Source organism: Rattus rattus, chromosome 13 (assembly GCF_011064425.1).
Source record: "Rattus rattus isolate New Zealand chromosome 13, Rrattus_CSIRO_v1, whole genome shotgun sequence".
In the NCBI taxonomy this organism is placed as follows: Eukaryota; Metazoa; Chordata; class Mammalia; order Rodentia; family Muridae; genus Rattus; species Rattus rattus.
Window position 1 is genome coordinate 73,473,512 of NC_046166.1, and position 20,799 is coordinate 73,494,310.

General features: G+C 44.6%; 1 protein-coding gene across 1 annotated transcript in view; it reads right to left on the minus strand.

Moving 5' to 3' along the window:
• Positions 1-20,799, minus strand: part of Myo16 (myosin XVI) — a 382,886-nt gene that overhangs the window by 245,949 nt on the left and 116,138 nt on the right. Inside the window, 4 exon segments of the mRNA XM_032918632.1 lie at positions 314-441; positions 2,504-2,569; positions 8,574-8,684; positions 14,935-15,085. Of these exon segments, the coding sequence (XP_032774523.1) occupies positions 314-441; positions 2,504-2,569; positions 8,574-8,684; positions 14,935-15,085 (456 nt within the window).

The following is a 20,799-nucleotide window of genomic DNA, read 5'->3' on the forward strand; positions in this document are numbered from 1 at the left end:
TTGTCTGCACCAGCAACCCTTGGTCTCTCAGGCAGCCCTCAATTAGGTCCTCCTGCTGGAGATGCTTTTAAGGCTGTGCAGAACCCCAGGGTTTACATAGAGGTGGCCCCGAATTCCCACTACAAGGATGAAGTGTGTAGCAGGCTGTCGGTTCCCGTGGACTCTGCTACCCTGGGCGACTTCTCAAAGAAACTTCTTGTCCCCTCTAACAGGACAAACATGTTTATTGGAAAGACAGACTGCAAGCATATTGAGTGGGGAAGGAGAACATGCCCAAGTGTTAGAGTCTTCGAAAGGTGACAGTCTGGCTCACCTGAGGATGATGTTCTGTGGCCTTCGCTCCTGGAACAGCCTGTGGAAGGCTCTCTCTGCACAGGAGAAGAGGTGGGGTGGCAGTGAGGGGCTGCGCTGGCCTGTGGGGCTCAGGTACATTTGGGACACCTGGGGACAGCAGACCGAAGAAGGAAGTTTCATCTATTTCTGTCTCTCATACGAAGAGGAATTCTTGAAACTGAAACATGTGCTGGGTCTACAGGAAGCCAGGGCAGGGGTCAGCCGGGAGGCATAGAGAGAACCTGGATAATCCTCCTGCCCTCAGCCCAGTTCCACAAGGCCTAGGGACAACATGGAGGTTTAGATTTTATCCTCAACTCTTAGTCCACAAGCCTTAAACTATCCCAAAGGCTTCAAGAACAGCACCACACACGTTTGCAGTCTGGTTATCTATGAAATAAGCATAACCTGTGGCATCTCACATCACATAACAAATTCTCCAATATTTGGTATCAACATCCTAAAACCGTCCTTGTGAGCATCATAGGAATTTATTTACAGACTTATCAGAGATACAGAAATAGAATAAATTTCAGTGACCTGATCACCTATGGTTGCCACTGGTACTCTCTGCTAGTGGTGCTCTGGTTTATGGGAAATTTTGTTTTCTTTGAAGTAATAGGAGCCTAGTGAAAAGAATCAGGCAATAGGATCGCTTCCAAGTCACAAAGAAATGCCAAACACCTCACAGGGTAGCACAAAAGAACACAGCTCCTGAACTCGCTGTTTTGAGAGGCCAAGTCTTTTAAGTTCAGGCTCCATTTTAGAGAACCTGACCTAAGTTTGAACTCAGGTAAACTAGCCAGCTGGTACCTAACATGAGTCTCTAACTTGCCCCACAACAAAACCCGAGCTTAGATCCAGTCTCTATCATAATCCCTAACATGACCAGAGCCTTCAAGTTATTCCACCAACAAACCTACACCCTCAGGTTACAAGCCCACTCCCTGCCTAAGGACCACCAATGCAGAGAGGAGCAGAGAGGAGCAGAAATCAAGTTTATGATTCGACTCCCAGCACCAGCCAGTTACTTTAAAGGCCGAAGTAACCTTCCAATTAGATGCCTACATGCTTACCCCATCCCCTCCTGCGTGCTGCTTACTATAAAGCCTTGCCCCGATAGATATTTGGGGCTCCCCCACCACCAAAACCATCCAGCATGAAGGTGGTGCATTCGGGGCAGGGGTGGGGTGGGGTAAGGTGGGGCGGGTGGGGTAGAAGCTAGCTGGAATAGAATAAAGACCCTGCTGTGAGTTCCATCCAATCAGCTCCTGTCTGTTTTTTGAGGGGAAATCACTAACATTTCCCTGGCACGACAGTATCTCTATGGTACCATTCATACTGGCTCCAAAAATCTCTGTGATGGTTTCAAAGGTGGCACTGATGTTTAAAATGAGTCGATTTTCAGTACACACTTACCAGGCATAGGGCGTATGCTGCAAGAAAACAGCTAGAAGAGACACTGTAGAAGTATGACTCAGCAACAAAGCCAGACAGAGTGCCAAGGCTTCCTTAGCACCCATCAATATCCATCCATGAACTAACACCAGTCAATATCCATCTGTGAGCTCGACACCAGTCAATTTCTATCTATGAATTAAACATCCATCAATATCCATCCAGGAACTAAACACCAGTGGATACACATCCATGATCCAAACACCAGTCAATATTCATCTATGAACTAAATGCCTGTTAATATCCTTCTATGAACTAAACCCCAATCAATATCCATCCATGATCTAAACATCTGTCAATACCCATCTGTGAACTAAATACCAATCAATTTCTATCTATGAATTAAACACCAATTTCCAACCATGAACTAAACACTAGTCAATACCCATTTGTGGACTAAATACCATTCAATATCCATCCACGAATTCTAACCCAAATGATAACAAGTCAGTCAAGGATGCATGGAAATATATTGTATTATTTAATGTATAGAGTTATATATTTAAATGTGAAAGAAAACTTTGGTAAAATAAGTTTGAACCCCAAAGTTGCCTCAGAACACAGTCATATGACCATCATGCAAATTCAAGTGAGAACGATCCTGAGAAATTTCGCTTGAATTGTTGTTCTTTGAGTTTTTTATGTCACCAAATACAAACGTGTATGTCCCATGGATGTCACCTCAACATGATATTTGGAGTGTGATACTCACCACAGTGGAGTAAATTGGGAGTTCTTTGAAAGGGTTAACGAGCAAAAAGATGTCTCCGATGAAGGTCTGTCAAAAAGATACAAATAGCTCGTGAACCACGTAAATAGAATCATCTAAAAATATGAAACTTAGAAACCATTGTGGGAAACACGGTGAATCAAGGAAAGTCATATCGTAATACTTTCAAGCCGACTCGAGCGTTCTTAAGAAATGTAAAATTCATATGCAAACTACATGAAGCTACCAGGTTTGGTTCCATGGAACACAAGCAGTGAAGTGATTCTAAGAATTTACTTCGGAGGGGTTTTGTGACCATTAGTCTGGGTGAACAATATAGAGGCAAGACAAACAAATCCATAGCAAGAAGAAAATGGGATGGTGAGTTTCATGTCATTATAGGGGAAAGAGGATAGAATGGGTTTATAAAGCTCAAAATAAGACATCTTAATTAACAAAGTTGAAATGATGAGACATAAAGGCTTGGGGACAATAGAATAGAGACTTAAATGTACATTTAAGTCCACATATGTCTGTAATTACAACAGACACCAGCGTTCCAAATACTACCGCTAAAAGAAGTAAAAGCAAGATACATCTGTAAACAACAGCAGCCGAAAAGCTGAGTGTGTATCAATCCGTGGAGATGCAGCGTGGGCAACAATGCCGGGGGCCAAACGGAGCTTTTCATTATGAGGAATTGACAAAGGCATCAGGAAGAGAGGGCAATTCTATGCTTCCATGATAAATCAATCTACCATTAAGTCTCTAAAACAAACAGCTTCAAGGAGGAGACCTGGGCTCACACTGACAAGGGAAGAGTCTTGCCTATTGGAATAAGCAGATGAAAAATTCAACTAATTACCAATCTGACCAACGATTCTTTCAGAAATCAGCTGCTAGAAATAGTAGCCGTGTATCCTCTGAGCTAAACACAGAATAGTGGTTTAAATCTAGAGGAAGTGAGTGACGTAGGGTGAGGGTGGGAGAGATTGGACAGAACATCTCACTGCACACAGGAATGGCTGAGAGAGCTTAGGTGCTCACACTAGAAAATGAAGAATAAATGTTTATGGTGTCTTTGAGGATAATTTTATTGACATGAGCAAGCACTCCACTATGCAGATCCACCATCAATTAATTATTCAACGCCACAGTGGGCACCCCAAATATACAATCCACAATGAGGGAAAACATTTATATGGGGGTGATTATTAATAGGATGTGAGATTCTCCCGGAATATGGATGCTGAAGCAAACAGAATTATAATTATAAAAACATGATTCAACATTGCAGTAAAGTCATCAAAGGGGACACTGTATAAATCAAGAGGGAGCTCTGACCAGGGTTTTCTCAGCTGTGGAAACAGAATCCCCGAGGCTTATTGTTCTAATGAGTTGTTCTTTCAACAGTCTGGACATGCGGTCTTCCAGAAGCACCTTTCAAGTAGTGAGCAGGTATCCTAAAGCACATCGCAGGCAGCCTGTCACAGGAGAGCCTTTAGAGAGGCTGGCACAGAGTGCTGCACATGCTCACTGCTTGACCTCCCCTCACTGAAGTGCTCCTTAAGGGAGCACTGTCACCTGACCTGCTTCACCTGATCAGAGGTTACAGAGGCACCGGGTGGAGAGATGGGTCATTAGGGAGCCTGGGGCTGTCAGGATTTCCTTGCTCTGGTTTGTCTAGCACTACTATTAGAATTCCCTGGGCTAGCCGGATGTGACAGGGGTTTCCGCATTAACTTTTCAGGCTGTTTCTTGTCCCCTGAGCTTCTATGTAGGGAATACTGGTGAGTGTCTTTTCTGCTGCCCATGAGAGTCTGTGATGTGTGATCTGTTCTCTCGGGTACTGTTGGCTACCTTTATGCCAGACAATGTTCTTGACCATGCACTTTCCTGGCAAGCTCACGCCTCATCACCTGCAAGCCATCTCCTTCCCGCTATGGCAAGACGCGTGGAAATTCCCCAATAACCTAATATCCCAGGGAGTGTTTCACACTCAGGGGGAAGACGCATGGGAATTCCCCAACCAGCTTCACATCCGGGGAATGGTACACACAGAGGACCTGAGCAGAGCACAGCTGCTGTGGGCAGAACAGGTCACAGAACAAATGAGAGGCAGGAAAGGAAATAGGAATTCTGTCAAATGATTAGGTCAGCTGCAGCGTCTGAAATATTAATAGCTCGTCTCAGACTCAGCTGTTTGTCAGGGATAAATCCGCATTAGCCTCTCTCTCTTGTGTTAAAAAGGTGTATTTGACCCAAGTGGCATTCTTATACACGCCGTCTCTAAGAACCTTACTTGCTACTGTCCATCCATGGTGAGCGTATGTGTTCACATATGTGTATGCATTTGTGTGTAACTGTAGGAGAGAAAGACACCAGAGTCTGGACAAGGAGAACTGACAGTGCCCGAATGGGTGATGGGTCTGCGGTGGAAACCCCACAAAATAGAACACAGAGAGTGACCTCGAAACAGAAAAAGCATCCTGGGAAGTTCCTTATAAGTGAGGCTGTTGGCGTGCAGATGTTAGGGGAGCAGAAGGGTGGTGTGTACTCACTGGTGTGGCCATCATAGTTCAAGGTGACCATGCTGCAGTTGGAGTGGGACTGGCAGCTGGTGGCAGTGGTGCAGGTTGTACCTGACTACATCTTGCAAAGAGGGTCATGGGGTTCCCCGAGACAAGCAGAAGCAGAGTGTGAGCCTAGCCAGGCGTTCACACCAGTGACCTTGCCAGAGCCCACCATCCACCTTGGTAAGCTGAGGTGGGAAGAGTCCATGTTCGAGGCTGGCCTGGGGGAACTTAGCCAGTCCCTGCCTCAGCAGAGTGAAAAGAGATAAAGGATAGAGCTCAGTGGAGAAACGGGGGTCATCCCCCCCATCCCCAGAAAAGAGAATTGGGGAGATGTCAAACACCAGCTCCCCTCATCAGGACACAGCCTGAGCAGCCAGAAGAACATAGCTGCAGGGGTCCCATGGGTCAGGTGGGTTGCTGGGGGGAGGGGTGGGAGAGGAGTGGGGGAAGGGTAGGGGAGGGGTGGGGGATGGTAGCATTGAGGAGAGGGCAAAGACCAAACACAGGTATTATTAGAATGTGGAAACATCTCCTAAGCAGTTCTTTCTATCTGGGGAAGGTATGTGCTTGTTTTTAGTTCCTTTTGACCCAAGGGCTGACACTTTTATAGAACAGTAATGTCCTGAGATTTGGGATTGAAAACAAGACTCCAAATCTCATTCAATCCAACAGGCTTGAATTAAAGCACCAAACTCTGTACAAAGGCATCCACGAATTCCAGCCTGTGAAAGGTAGGGGATGGAGAATCAGGAGTTCAAGGACAGCCTAAGCAACTTCATTCTCTGTCTCAAAGGTCCAATGAAATAAATCCGGATATGGGTCTCCAACGTTCCAATCTCTCTGCAGACCTGTACTAAGAACCTGACAGGCCCGACGGTCCACAGAAGACACCCAAAGGCATTAATGGTCTGGCATTACGTTGAGATTACATGCCACTCTTTGGGATGTGACTTCAGCCACCTCAAAGGCAAACTCACGACTAGCACGAATGTTATTTCTGATGATCAAGATAGAGAATCTGTACGGGGTGAAGACTGCCCTCTTCAGGGAGTGTGTGGGTGATGGTTGGTGGGTGGGGAAGAGGAGAGGAAGAGCCTGGCCTTCAACTTCATCAGCGCTGGCCAGGTGTTGTATGAATACAATTGCCTGGCTCTGTCCCCATCAAGTCCAGAGTCTGGACATGCCAAGCACAGCACAAGGAGGACCCTGCCCCTTGCCCCATGATGCATGTTCTTACAAGGGAGAGCCCACGGTGATGCAGTTTGGAGATTAAGGGGAGACAGGAAGATGAAAGCATATTCCAGTGGGGTTCCGGAAAGTTCCGTTCTGCAGGAAGTAGAAGGAAACTGCCGGAGCACAGGGAAGAGAACCTGGAAAGGTCCCAGTGCAGGAAGGAAGGCAGCTATTGCCTGCTGAGTGACAGGCAGTGAAGCCCACTCATGGTTCGTCTGTACCTGAAACTGGTTGGTTTCTCGGCCAGGATACCAACCTCAGAGAATCAGCCGTGTTCTTCCCCCCACCCGGCATGGGAAGCAACAGGATGGACTCCTGAAAGGAGCTTGCTGGCTATCCTGGCTGTCTGCAAAGAATGTTCTAGTTCACTGTGAGCTCAGATGGTGAGGAGAGAAGGACCTTCCAAGTTGGGGGACGCCAGGGCAGGGAGGATGACCCCAGCAGCACAGAGTGGGGGCTGCCAGGGCAGGGAGGGTGTTGACTTCAAGTGCACAGAGTAGAGCTGTGGAAGCAGGGACTGAGGTTGGCCCAATAGTGAATGCGATGCTTAAGAGACAGAGAAACTCCGAGGAGTACAGAGGAATTAAGGAACAAAGACCAATTCAGTCTTTCCAGGGGCTTGGTGGTCAAAAAGCTGCAGAAGGCTGAGGCAGGAGGATTGCAAAGTCAAGATCATCTTAAGCTGTGAGTTTCACGGCAGCCTAGACAATTCTCTAGATCAACTAAAAAGAAAGGGCTAGGGGTGTAGACGTGTGGTATAGAACTAGCGGCATGCACTGGACTCTGGATTTACAGTCCTGGGTAGTACAAAAAATAAAACAGGCTAGAGAAAAAATAAAAACAAAAGAATGAAAGACAAAGAGAAGAAACAAGAGGAAAGAAAAAACCAGGAATATGTCACTAAAGCACCACCGATATAGATAATAGAAACCCAGGCAGTCAGGCTTTACCACTCCTGCCGATGGCAAGGTTCTAACAATCGTGATGCACTGCTTAATTTTAAGTACATTTGTGGTGGCAGGCAGTTGACTGAAACCTTGAGATGCTGGGCTGCAGCTTCGTGGGTTAATCAGGACCTGACAACTCATTACTTGCTGGGAAATCTCAGTCCTCACATTTACATGAAAATGACTTAATCAGATTCTCAGTAGATTAGGACTAAACGGGTGTTATCAGGGAATGTGACAGATTCGGGCATAATCAGAAATCTCCACGGGCACTTGGGCTGAATAGTCCTGCGCTCTGTATGGGAGGACGAAGGAATAAAATCAGCCAGAATGTGGGAGGGGACAGAGGGAGGCTGGGGGGAGATGAATTTCGAGACGACAGGCTGTCTCCTTGGTTGCTGGCATTAGAAAGCTAACATACAGGGAATGGTCAGAACCTGTTTTAAATCATTCTCCATCTAAATGATTATTTTTTTTGCATCTTCGTGGAAATCTCACACCCAGGATTTATTGCCCAGAGAGGTACGGCCTATAGATTGGGAGCAGTACTTATAGCACAGCCCACAGAGCCTTTGGTGTCTGAGGCAGACTGAGATTTACAAGCAGCTGATCTACAGATCTTGCCAGTTCTGAAGAGATCTCCCACTCAGTCAGGACAACGGAAAAGGCACAAAGAATGTGAAAATGAAATCGGAGGAGGAGGATGTGACTATTCTTAAAGTACGGACAAGACTTTATTATGGATATAAGGGAGAAAGGAAGAGTCCAGGCTGAATGTGTCCGGGAGGCTAAACCAGGTCATAAGAGGAGGAGAGGGAGGAAAAGTAGGACAGGAGCCACTAACCAAGAGGAGAGCTAAGGCTAAGAGGCCAAGACACCAGAGTACCCCAAATGGCTGGATTGTGTTGGGATCAGGCTAGGAGAAGGGAACTGAAACACAGCTCCTGGAGGTGAGAGGATCAGCAGGTCGGGTGAGCTGCCAGGGAGTCAGGGGTACTGAGGGATGCTGGGAGAGCTGGCCAGCATCTGCTTTGGTTTGTCAATGGGCACCTCAAGTAGCCATTTGTCCCAGGTTCCCGAGACCCAACGCAGCATTGAGAGCCACTGTCTATGTGCAGAGGACTAGCTTACACTGCTCTCTGAATTTGGAATTTTGCTGGATATGACTAAGAACATTCCCAAGAAGAGTCTGAACTCCACTGAAGTTCAACCTCAGCCATTCCCACAGCCGGAAGCTTCCAGGGAGCCGTCACTTGTGGTGACATTTGCGGTCCACAGTGGGGACACAGCGGTGCATGGTGGCCCCGTGGCACTCACGTGTATCTGGTCATTCCCGAAGCGCTTCTGGATTTCATAGAGCAGGCTGCTGTCATTCAGCTCACTGAGTGTGGCCAGGTCATCACTGGGGGCCGGAGGCGTGAGCTGGACCTGCGGGATGGGACAAAGGCCAGGCTCATCAACGTTAGTCACTTTCTGATCAGGTCTTCATGGCTGTTTGTTCCAATTTCAGGAGCTTCTCGGAGTTCTGAGACCACATGGGTATGAAACCGACGTTAAAGGAGGAGATGGTTTGAGGAAGAGAGAATTATTCAGATCAGGGTTTATGTTCCATATCTACAAGTCATATGCACGCATGCACAGGCACACACACACACACACACACACACACACACACACACTTTGTGCCAAGGTCCTTTATGCCTTAAAGATGACCATCATGTTGACTGACCTGTCTTACCCTCAAGTGACATTCAAATATTTGTTAGCTTCCAAATCTAAGTCCATAAGATTATTTTGGGCATAGAAAGGCAAGGGGTTCAGGTTCTGCCTTCTCATGGGATAGAGTCAGATCTTCAGGGTAGACCCCAGATTTGGGGCGTGTGATTTTTATTCTGTTTTACATTGATTTTAAGATTAAGGTGTCTGTGAGATTAGGTAACTGGCAGGGGGCGAAAATCATGCTTATCCTTTAAAACCAAGTGATATAGTTCAATAACCACATCAAATAAATTATTTCAAGGTAAACATTTCAAATAAATCCAGACGGTTGTGGTCTTCTGATTAGACGGAAACCAGCACTCTCCAAGTGAGAAATGCACAATCCAACGGGCACAGAGCATGCTCTAGCAGCAGACGCTTGACAGTACAGAACAGCTTTGGCTCTCTCACGCCAAGCTGAGGAAATAACAGAAGAATCTGTGTAGGGTCCTCCGAGCCCAGGACACACAGGAAACATAAGCAAGTTTGCCTGTGAGCTCTGTGTTTCTGATATAGCCTGTGTTCTACTTGAATTTCATATCTGCATTGCACACGTATTATTCACTCTGTGTTCCTTTGCTGAATAATTCAAACACAATTATCACTGTTTATTCAGTGGGAGATATCTGCAGAGTGAAATCATTACACATCCTAAAACACTAAACTTAGAATGATTTTCCTAGAGCTAGTGACTATATCACAAGTTGAAAGCTTCCCGCTCCCTCTCCCAGGCTGCATGTTGCCCAAGTACACCAGCCGCAGAGGCAGAGGCCCAGTCTCCAGCATCTCAAGCTCAGGAGAGCAGTCACATAACCCACTTAGAAGACACCATGGCTAGGAGTTTCTGGGCATTGGACACCTGTCCATTTGTCTACATGTGAACATAGCATTCCCACAGAAGCATGTTTACTCGCTGGAAAACCAAATTGTGCAATATTCCTGATCTCAAAACTTCCAACAACCGTCCACCCGACAGTAAGACTCTCATGCTCAACTCATGTGAAGAACTTAGCCCAGTGTCAGTCCCGCAGCTGAGCATGTAACACAGGTGTGCTTAGTTATACAGCTCAAGGGGCTTCCATGGCAATGGCCCCTCTGCCAACATTCCTTGAGGGATATCCCGGAGGGAGGAGGGGGTGGGCAAGTGTGGACACTACTGAGTAGCCCCTTGCTGAACAAAAACACTGTCAGTGCTAATGGTGAAGGGAGCTGAGGGTTAACTAGGATTTATTTGGGAAGAGTAGGAACAGGGACCACAGTCTGTGGTGATATCTTTTCCAGATGGGCAGAGATGAGCTCAATTTGAATACTTGTCAGGGTTGATGGTTAGGGAACAGAGAGGAGACATCAACAGAAAGGACTCTAAGGGGAAACAGGGGAAGCAGAAGGAACCTACATATTGGATGCAGTAGATTCTTGCCAACAGCAGGTCAGAGTGACCAGACCCCACAGGGGAGAAGCTGAAGGCGCAGTGATCTGATTCACTATTCAGCAGAATTCCAGGCTGACAATGGGAAAAGCTGATTTTTCTACAGTCACATGGTCAGGGATTCTTCATTTTTCTAGTCCTTATAATCAAACACCAATAAAGGATGACTTAAAAGAGGTATTTGGCCACGGAGGGTAGAGAAACAGGATCATGGCTGGCAAGGAAGCTGTGGCAGCAGCGAGATCAGCTTGGTCTATGGTGTCGAGGTGCTACCCAGGAGGGGAAAGCCAGAGCTCAGCCATTTCCCTTCTCCTTCAACTACTTTTATTCAGTCAGATGAAACCACTCACTTACGGGAGATCCTCTCTCTTCACTAAAATTCTCTGGAAAACCCTCACAGACACCACCAGAGGCTTCAAATCCCATCGAGCTGACAGTGAAAACTGACTATCAGAGTTGGTTAGTTAGGGTAAGTTGGGCTGGTTACCACCGTGCAAAGGTCAGGGGAGAGAGGGCACCATGTGATGTTCAGCTCCAGGAACACGTTCTGAAGTTCACAGTGTTCCTAGCTTCTCTGCTCTCTGACAGGCTTTATGTCAGCCGTTTGATGCAAAGACAGAAAAAGGAAATAAAAAGAGATGTTACCTTTCATCTCGGTGGTGTGTTCTCAGTGTGCTGGAGGGATGAGCAAGGACATAAATAATAAATTACAAGATCTTTGAAAAGGTTTGCTCTGCGTTGATCTAGGCTGCCCTTGTCTGGGGCCTGTGCTCAAGATGAAAGTGGGAGTCGTTTGGAAGGACAAGTCTCTTAGGATGGAGGAGAAGAACCAGGATGATGTGTGAGAAGCCCTTTGAGGACCGGTTTGGCTTCAAGTGGAAGCAAGGGGCAGCAGGTGTGCAGAAGGTAAGACACCCTAAAGAGTCCAGAAATGGTTACATAGCTCCAAGGGCTATGGAAGGCTGCTCAGGGTGTTAAGCGGCTGGAAGAGAAGACTGACTTCACTTTATTAAAGTGGCCTTTCAGCAGGTGCCAAGGCCACTTAGTAATTACCCAGGGCAGGAGGTTCATAAAGGGAGTCAGGAGAGGAGGCAGAGCGGAACATACTATGCTGCCTAGTTCTTTGTCAACTTGACACGAGTTTCCAGAGAGGAGGGAACTGCGACTAAGAAAATTCCTCAATAAGAACAGGCTATAAGGAATTTTCTTGATTAGCGTTTGATGAGGGAGGCCAGTCCTTTGTGAGTGAGGCTATCCCTGGGCTAGTGGTTCTGGGTTTTATAAGAAAGCACGCTGAATAAACCAGAGCAAGCAAGCCAGTAAGCAGCACCCCTCCATGGCCTCTACATCAGCTCCAGGTTTCTGTCTTGTTTGAGTTCCTGTCCTGACTCCCTTCAGTGATGGACTAAGGTGTGGAAGTGTAGTTGTAGTTAGTCATGGTATTTATCACAGCCATAGAAACCCTCACTAGGACCCTTAATGAGGACAAGGGAGGACTGCTGTGCTCAGTAACCTGTTGCTATTATGTACCTTATGTCTCACCAAGGATTAAGTTAGATGAGTTGAAGGTTTCCTTGGATCAGTGAACAGTTTTGTGTTCTGGTGTCACAGACTAGAGTGGCCTTGGGTGTAACAGGAACCTATAAAAACGTGAAGATGGAAAAGTATACATCTCTGGAAAGAAAAGAGATCCTGGCAGAAGCCCTTACATGGAGAGACAGGAATGAAACCTATATATGTAGGCACCTACGGAGGTCAAAGAGGGTGTGGGATTCCCCTGGACTAAAGTTATAGATGGTTGTCATACTTGATGTGATGCTGGGAACAGAGCCCTGGAACCGGCTCCCCTGCCTTTATTATCATTAGGGTCTTATTTCAAATCTTTATAAGCATCCTGCCACTTCCCACAAACAACAAGACATTAGGAATGTGGATTATGCATAGTCAGAAAGATTAATAGACATGTATGGTATGCCGTATTATATAACAATATGGTTGCAAGAATGTGGAACATTCAAAATAAAGCCAAAAACTGTCTGCAAGGTAGTATGAATCTTTAACTCCCCCCCAAAAATAAAAAAGAAGAGAAAAACTTTTGAGGCATGCCTTCCACTAGTGCAATAAAATTCCTTTTCTACCCAGACACAAGGCTAAGATGTCTAAGTCAGTTTATATTGCAGGTAGAGAAATCATGGCTGGTATTGACAGAAAGTCCTCAGGAGCAATTCCCAGCATCCAGTTGGAAGCCCCCAAGTTCTTAGTCCCCAGCCACACATTGGCATTGGGTTGGGAAGAATGTTCTAGAATGGCAGTTGAAACAATGTGTTCTTTGGCTGGCTTACACTAAAGTGACTCACATGGCACCAGAAACCATCAGGGACAGGCGGTTCTTTGTAGTTATCAAGACTTCAAAGCTAACAGAAGAGAGCTCTGATGCCAGATTTCTAGGTAGTCTTTGAAGGCATGGGTCCCTTACAGAGATTCCACACAAGGCAGTGTTTCTATGTCTTTTGCAGTAGGATGGATGGGACTGGAGATAGCCACTAACTATCCATCTGCAGAGTTACCATTTGGTAAAGCTACATTTTACAAACATCCAGAAGAAGAGATGCTAAATGGCTTTGTTTTAATTTCCAAAAATGTCTACAATACATACTTGTTTCTAAAATGCTATTTTGTACTTTGATGCTTTGAAAAGTCTTTTCCATGGCTCTCCCATGGAACCGGAGTGCATGACCAGCCATCTATAGCACGGCTTCTTCTACGAAGAACCATCCAGTGGTCCATTGCTGAAACATCTGTGATCTGGCTTGAAAGGGAGACCTTACTGGGTTTTTAATGTTACAGGCCAGTAATCTAAAATCCCCACCATGTCCTCCAAAAGGCAAGCTATAGAAAATGATTATGGTGTTCTTCATCAAGCATACATAAGAGATGACAGTAAGAACACAGGAACCACCCACAAGGAAGGACCCACGTGATGCTGGGATGCTATAAAAGCCTTCTGAGTTTAGAAGAACATGTTTGTCTTCTAGAAATCCATGTTAAATTATCACTTACAACCTATTAATTTGCTAGACAGAATTAATTTGTCTATATAGAGGCCCAAATCTCAGCTTTTTCATCAAAGAATGGGCCGGGTTTGTGCTTTAATTAAATAAGCATTTATTGGTGTACTATGAATAGACTCAGATATATTTAATAGCTTTAAGACAAATGAATGGTGACATAGAATAACTCAGATATTAGCACTACATAGGCCATGCAAGGATTATAAGAGCATTGTAGTGATTCTGTTAGTAAGCTTCAGAAGTGGGAAAGTCTAACCGATCTCGGTTTCCACGTACTTCTGCGAGCCAGTTAAGGATACACTTCAAAAACAATGGAGATAAAATGACCTCCTCCCAAACAGTTTTTCATTTCTTTGATTTATCTTAAACAATTTTAATTAAATTTTAATAGTGAACAGAGGGTATCCTGGTCAGTTAAGCTGTCAATTAGGCATAACATAGAATTACCTGCAAAGAGAGTATTAATGAGGAATTACCTAGATCAAGTTGATATACAGGCAGATCTACATGGGAGTATCTTGATCTTTAATTGAAGTAGGAAGACATGGCCCATTGTGGGCACTGACATTCCCTAGACAGAGGATGTCCTGAGAGCATTAAGAACAAGGACATTCATCTGAGAGCAAGTGAGTGAGCAATGGTGTATTTATTCTCTTTATTCTCAACGAGGCTGTGGTGTGACTAGAGGCCTCGATTTCCCTGAAATGAGCGATTGTAACTGGGAAATGTGAGCTAAAATAAACGTTGTTGCCTAAATTGTCTTTCTCAGGATATTCTTTTTCCACCATCACAAAACTAACACCAGAACAGAGAGTATTTGGAAAATGAGTAAGATACAGTAGTCTGAATTAGAGACACTGAAACAGGAACCAGAGCAAGCATAGCTCTGCCTGCCATTCACAAAGCACCAGACACAGGAAATCACTTCTCTTACAGAAGGAAGAAAGCATTAATGTCTGTTTCTCAAGTTTATAACTCTTCAAACAGCAAAGCAATCTCCCCTACATTAACCATTGGGTCTTAAGTGACTACACACACACACACACACACACACACACACACAGAGAGAGAGAGAGAGAGAGAGAGAGAGAGAGAGAGCCATATCATAGCTTCCTTTAAAAAGAAACACCTCTCTGTGCATCTTTTGAACAATTTATATTTATCTGGATAGTTGGAAGAAATGGAAAAACAGAATAAAAGGGTACTACTTAATGATCAAAGACACCTGAAAATGTACTGTAAAATTCAAACTTCTCTAAAATTAAATAGCAATTGTATTTGTTAGTGACCAGTAGAATGGCCACATTGACAGGAATTTTAAACAGAACCCAAGCCTATGCATTTTTAACTTATCCTTGAATGGAAAGTAGCAGGTTAGCTTCGGAGGCTGTAGATTTTCACAGTGACCTTGCATAGTTACCTGCTCTGGCTTGCTGGAGCTGCTCACCATGCTGGTCTCAGGAGGGCCATCTTGGGATTCCTGGTTGCACAGACCTTTTGTTGTGTCTTTGAACATAATGTCTTTTTCCAGCAAACTGTCCTGCTTGGCAATTGGTAGCACCAGGGGACTGCTACAAGAAACAATCAATACCATAATTAGTTTTCTTCTAACATTGTTGTATCAATCAAAAGCTACAGGAGACTGGGCTACAGAAGTTACGTTTACTCGGAGAAAAACATGTCCTGTAAGCTGCAGGAAACGTAAAGTTTTCTCTTCAGTCCACCCATCATTCAGTTTTACTTCTGAAGGGAACAAAAACAATGCATTCATTTCAACTCCAAAAGAAAATGTTTACCAGGATACATGAACTGTAATAGAAAGATCAATAGGCAATTTAAAAGCTGTTTGAGGTGCACAGCTGCACTAGGCACTGAATTTAAATGCGAAGAGGGATTTGTAAACAAATGAAAAAAGTTATAATCATGATTAAAATACAATGGGTGTAAGATTTAACGTACAGAGCCATAGGCAATATTTTGAGTCTGTATTGAAATATTAGAATAAAAAATTAAGTGTTAAGGACTACCGTACTGCAAACAGAAAAATGCTTGTAACTTCCAAACAATTCCAGCAAGGCAAAGAGAGACATAAACAAAAGCTACCGCAGGCCCTGAATTCATAATATTCGCCACAAAGTAACTACTGAATTTGCAACATGACATTTTACTACAAAGTTTAAGAACAAGCTGCTTTACTGTTAGCGTTGAAGCAGAAGTGCACGTCCATTTTATCAAGGGACGTACGCAAACAGTTGTGTCATTTGATGTGTGGGAGTGGTGATAACTCTGGTTCGAGTTGGCTGAACTTGTTCTGTTGAATTTTAAGTTCATCTGTCTCACATGCAGTAAAATAGCAAAATTGATTTGTTGTAGGTATATAGTACAATGCTCTCTCTCTCTCTCTCTCTCTCGTGTGTGTGTGTGTGTGTGTGTGTGTGTGTGTGTGTGTGTACGCGCATGTGCGCACGAGTGCCTGCAGAGGAATATGAGGAAGCCAGAGGTAGATGTCCTCAATTCCTTCTCTGCCTAATTTTGAGCCTGAGCCTCCTGCTGCTCTCTTGGGGTTTATATTACTGCGATAAAACACTGTGGCCAGAAGCAACTTGGAGAATAAAGGGTTTATCTCACTCATGGTTTCACACAACAGTTCACCATCAAAGCCAGTGAGGACGCCAACTCAAGCAGGGCAAGAACGTGGAGGCAGGGGCTGCCGCAGAGGCCATGGAAGGGTGCTGCTTCCTGGCTTGCTCCTCATGTTTTGCTCAGCATGATTTCTTATACAAACCAGGACTGCCAGCCCAGGGATGGCACCACTCATAACGGAATGGACTCTGCCCAGTCACTCACAAATGCTCGGTGAGAAAATGCTCTGTTCTCACAAACCCCAGGCTAGCTGTTCTGAGTTGGCTACCTGACTATGTTTAGGGAGTGCATGGTGGTGACTTGGTACATGCTGCCACATAGGCCCTCGGAACATAATCATGCTGCACGTCTGGACCTGGGACCCCAGTCCTCAGCGAGCACTGCTGCACCCTCTGCTCCTTTCAGATTTGCCTTTAGAGTTTCTACCTGAGCAAGGCTGTGAGGTCTGAGCGTTTGTCGGTCTGCCTTGCTCTGTCTCAGGCGATGCCTCGCAGGTGTATCCCATGATGCTGCCAAGGGGAGGATTATCTTCCTAGTTTGATAATTTCCCAATGTAGATTTGTCCTTGGGTTCTTATCTCCCCGAGAGTCAGCCCTGAGAACCTTTTCTATATTATTCATTATGAGGAACACTGATGTGAACACAGAGTACAGGTAGGCCTTCAGTACCCTACCTCACTTTCCTCCAGTTAAGGCTCAGCAGTGGTAAAATTCACAAGCCAGGTGGATTTTAACTTCCTGAGAAACCTCTGTGTTTCCCCATAACCCAGCCAGAACACAGGCCCCCTCCTTCCACACCCTCACCAGAACTGCCTCGGGCAGCCATCCTAATGCTGTAGTAGGGTCTTATCTCTCTGAGGTTCGGACCTTCTTTTACTTCAGGTTAGAGATAGCAGGTACTTTCCTAAAGACTCTTGGCCTCTGCTGTGTCTTCTCTGGAAAATACCAAAGCCTTAAGACTGTTTTCTATTTTTAAATTTTTTACATGTTTTACTTTTTGGTTTTCTTGTTATTTGCTATTGGGTTCTGTGAACTCATATATTTTTGACCTTTATCATTTATGAGGCTTGCAACGCTTATTCTTTTGTTATATGTTTTTAAAATCACATTGACTGATTGTGTGTGTGTGTGGTGGGGCATGTATGTATTTGTCAGAGTACATATGCAATATTCGTGTCTTTTCTTCCACCATGTGTGTCCTGGGAATCCAACTCAAGTCATGAGGCTTGTTGGCGTGTCCTTTGTCTGCCGAGTCATGTTACCGGCCTTGTGATGTATTTTCCTGTGCAGATGCCTTTTGGGGTGGTGGAGTCCCTCTTGGGGATGTTTGCTTTTGTTCCTTGTGCTTTTGGCACCATATCTGAAAAAAAAATCCAAAATGACAGCCAAGGTCTGTGTTAAGGGAGTTTCCATGTTCTCTCTGTGGGGTCCCGTGCTTAGAAAGCACATCCTTCATCTGCATTAACCTCCACCTTGCATCTCTGTGGGTGTAAAGTGAAGAACCTGTCCAGACTTTCGAGGGCAGGTGTCCTGCTGTCACAGGGCCACCTACAGAGGAGGCCATTGTTTCCCTCCGTGAGTCACTGTGAAGGCCCCGCTGGCCACACCTGTTTGGCTCCACTTCCGTGGTCACTGTTCTCTCCTACTTCTCTAAGGGTTCTAATCCAGTTTCCTCCTGATTGAGACCGGTCTGTAGAATACTTTGAACTCAGGAGCGAGATGCGTCCAGCTTTATTCTCAGAATTGACTTGGCTATTTTCATTCTTTTGTAGTTTCAGGCAATGTCTCTTTAGTAAAGTGTTGGGTGAGACTCTCTGCTTCCAGATAATACTCTGGACACAAATATTTACATGAATACTTGAAGATAGTCTTCCTCCCTACATTCCTTTCAGTTTATTTCCATAACAATATACTCAATTTTTTTTAAGGTTTTCCTTTTTTATGTCTTCTCTAAGAATTATTTTCTCAAGGTTCACCCCTTAGCCTTTATTCTGGAATTTCTAGCTCTGTGGTCTCTCTCCTGCGTGCACCCTCCTCGTTACGGGTTTTTCCATAAATCACAGCTCAGTGTCTTACAGCTGTCTGACTGTTTCCGCGCCCATTTTGAGAACAAAGCCCGTCTTTCCTCAACTAATTAGCTGTATCTGCTGGTGAAGATCAATTGGCCATTGGTGAGTCTATCTCAGGGTTCTCCTGTGTGTTGCATTGATACACTACGGTATTGATTTGATTGATTCCTGTCTCAGGAAGTATTAACTCACACAAAACATCTAACTTTGTTAGATTTTATTTTTGGCTATTCACTGCATTTTGCATATTTATGCAAAACTCAGAATCTATGCCAGTTTTCACAGAAATGTCCAGATTTTGATGAATGTGGTTAATTGAGAAATGGATCTGAAGAGAATTTCAATACCATCAATGTCGGATTTTGTCATTCTGAAGAACTCTTGACTGCTCTGGTCTTTGCTAATTTCTCTCAGTGTTCTGTAGCTTTCATAACTAAAACCTTACGCGTGACTGACTGCAATTATCCCAGCACAATCCACGTTCTGTGCCACTGTAAATGTATTTTTGAACTTGATACCAAATTCAATACACAAAAATAAACGATTTGTGTCTTTAACCTTGCTGCGGAAGTAGAGTATAATTTGGAAGACTTTTATGATAATTACAGGGTCTCACTGCTTTGTCACCTGTCTCAGTGTCCTGTGTCCCTGGCCACAACTCTGCACACCCTCCTGCCTGGCACCACAAAGCACTTCCACCAGTTCGCAAGAAAGAGCTGAGCTCGGCAGAATCAAGTCCTATTTCTCTTAAGTGGAGTCTCATAGGCAGATTTGTCTACCCTGATGTTGCTCCTCTGCGAGGCTAATTAATGATGTTTTATGCACCTCCTGGCTTCTCCTCAGCAAACAAGATTTACTTTGAGTACAAAAAAAAGGCAATATTGGTAATAGAAATTTACCAGTGAGGAGCAGAAGGAACAACTGTAATACTGTGTTTTCTAGGAGAAGCCTTCCCTAAGGCCAGGCTCCATAAATACAGAGGTAACAAAAGCAGACTCAGGCCAGGCCATCAAAGTTGTAGCCCCAACTGTGGAAAATTTGACCTGGGAAGGCAACGACAAGGACCAGCCTTTGACCTCTGCTTGGTTTTAGCCAACACTTATTTTAATAAACAACAAAAAGGGAAATAGGAAAAAGGAAAAAGTGCCTGCAGGAACTATGATAAATAGGAATTTATTTTTAAACTGGAAATAGAAATACAATATGATAAGACCAAAAACGATCTCCCAAGCCCCAGATTTCCTTCTGAGAAAAAATCCCTTGGGAATTGATTGATACTTTTATTAAAATTTTACAATTCTATCCTGCAGAGTTTTAGCCAGGTAGTCATAGTATTTGATGTGTAATGGGCTGTGTGTCCTGTAGAATATGAATGAATGTATACATTGGATGAGATCTGTGCCCGTGAAATTCTTTTTAAAAGTGAGGCAACATTGATATTCGAATTGTTGCAGAAAGAGCAGTCTACTAACTGATTAAAAAAATACACACAAGTCATCTTATAACGGGTTTTCCTGTTTTAACCAAAGTAGAATGTGAGTCTCCAACTAGGGCAGTTTTAAATTGAAAGAATTCATCTGTCTTGGTCTTTGGGTTCAGGGACTATGAGATGACACGATAGCACAAACCATCCCTGTTTATTAATGTTAGTTAATATTAATAGAAGATATGCATTTCTGACAGGGTGCATGCATTATTTGTCTGGTTATGATACCATGAGTCACACAAAATGCTCAAGAGGCAGGCAGAGTTGGAGCAGAAAGGAAGAGTTTCTTATATCCCAGAAATCCCAGAGATAGTCACTCTACTCTCAATGGTGCTGGTGAAACTCTGGACCTGAATGGAAAGTCGGGGTTGGAATGGACAGGAAGGTGAGCATGCCTTATGCAGATGAAGTAACGGCAAAGCCTACAGAATAAGGGCTGGGGACATGAGAGTACATTTAGTCCATCAGGGTGCTGACACGCTGTCATTCAGAGCTGGGAGCTGCCACTCGATGTGCAGGCGGATGAAAATACTGCCTCTGACTGTGGCATGGGAGGAGGCCTCAGCTTCTGTGGATTTTGATTGTGCCGAGAGGGATCTGAATTTCCCTCAGGCACTGACTAGGGGTTTGTTCTCAGGTCCCATTGAGGAGAATGCAGCCTGCTCATGGCGAATGCTTTCCAGAGCTAGCACCTGCACTTTCTCAGGGCCCCTACAAACTTCTGTTTATAAGAAGCCGAATCACAGAAGCCAAAACACCCTTGTGGAACTGTTCATATTGTCCCTCTGCGATCACTGAATGCACCCTACTGTGTCTCATGTAAGGCACAATGACCTTAAGGGAATAATTGTGGTCTGCTCATGACTGCCTGACCAGAGCAGAGAAAGGTATGCATATTCCATTCCCCATTTGCTTTCCCACTGCTGCTTTGAGGTTTTCAAACTCTTCCTTTGTTTCCTTAAAGCTCAGGGTCTCTATAAGCAGCTGGAAGATGACATTTTGTAATAAAACTGCAGGTCAGCAAAGCTTTAAGGTTATACATGGTGTGTGCGGTTTGACTCACTGGCACATTGGCTCTATGTTTGGGA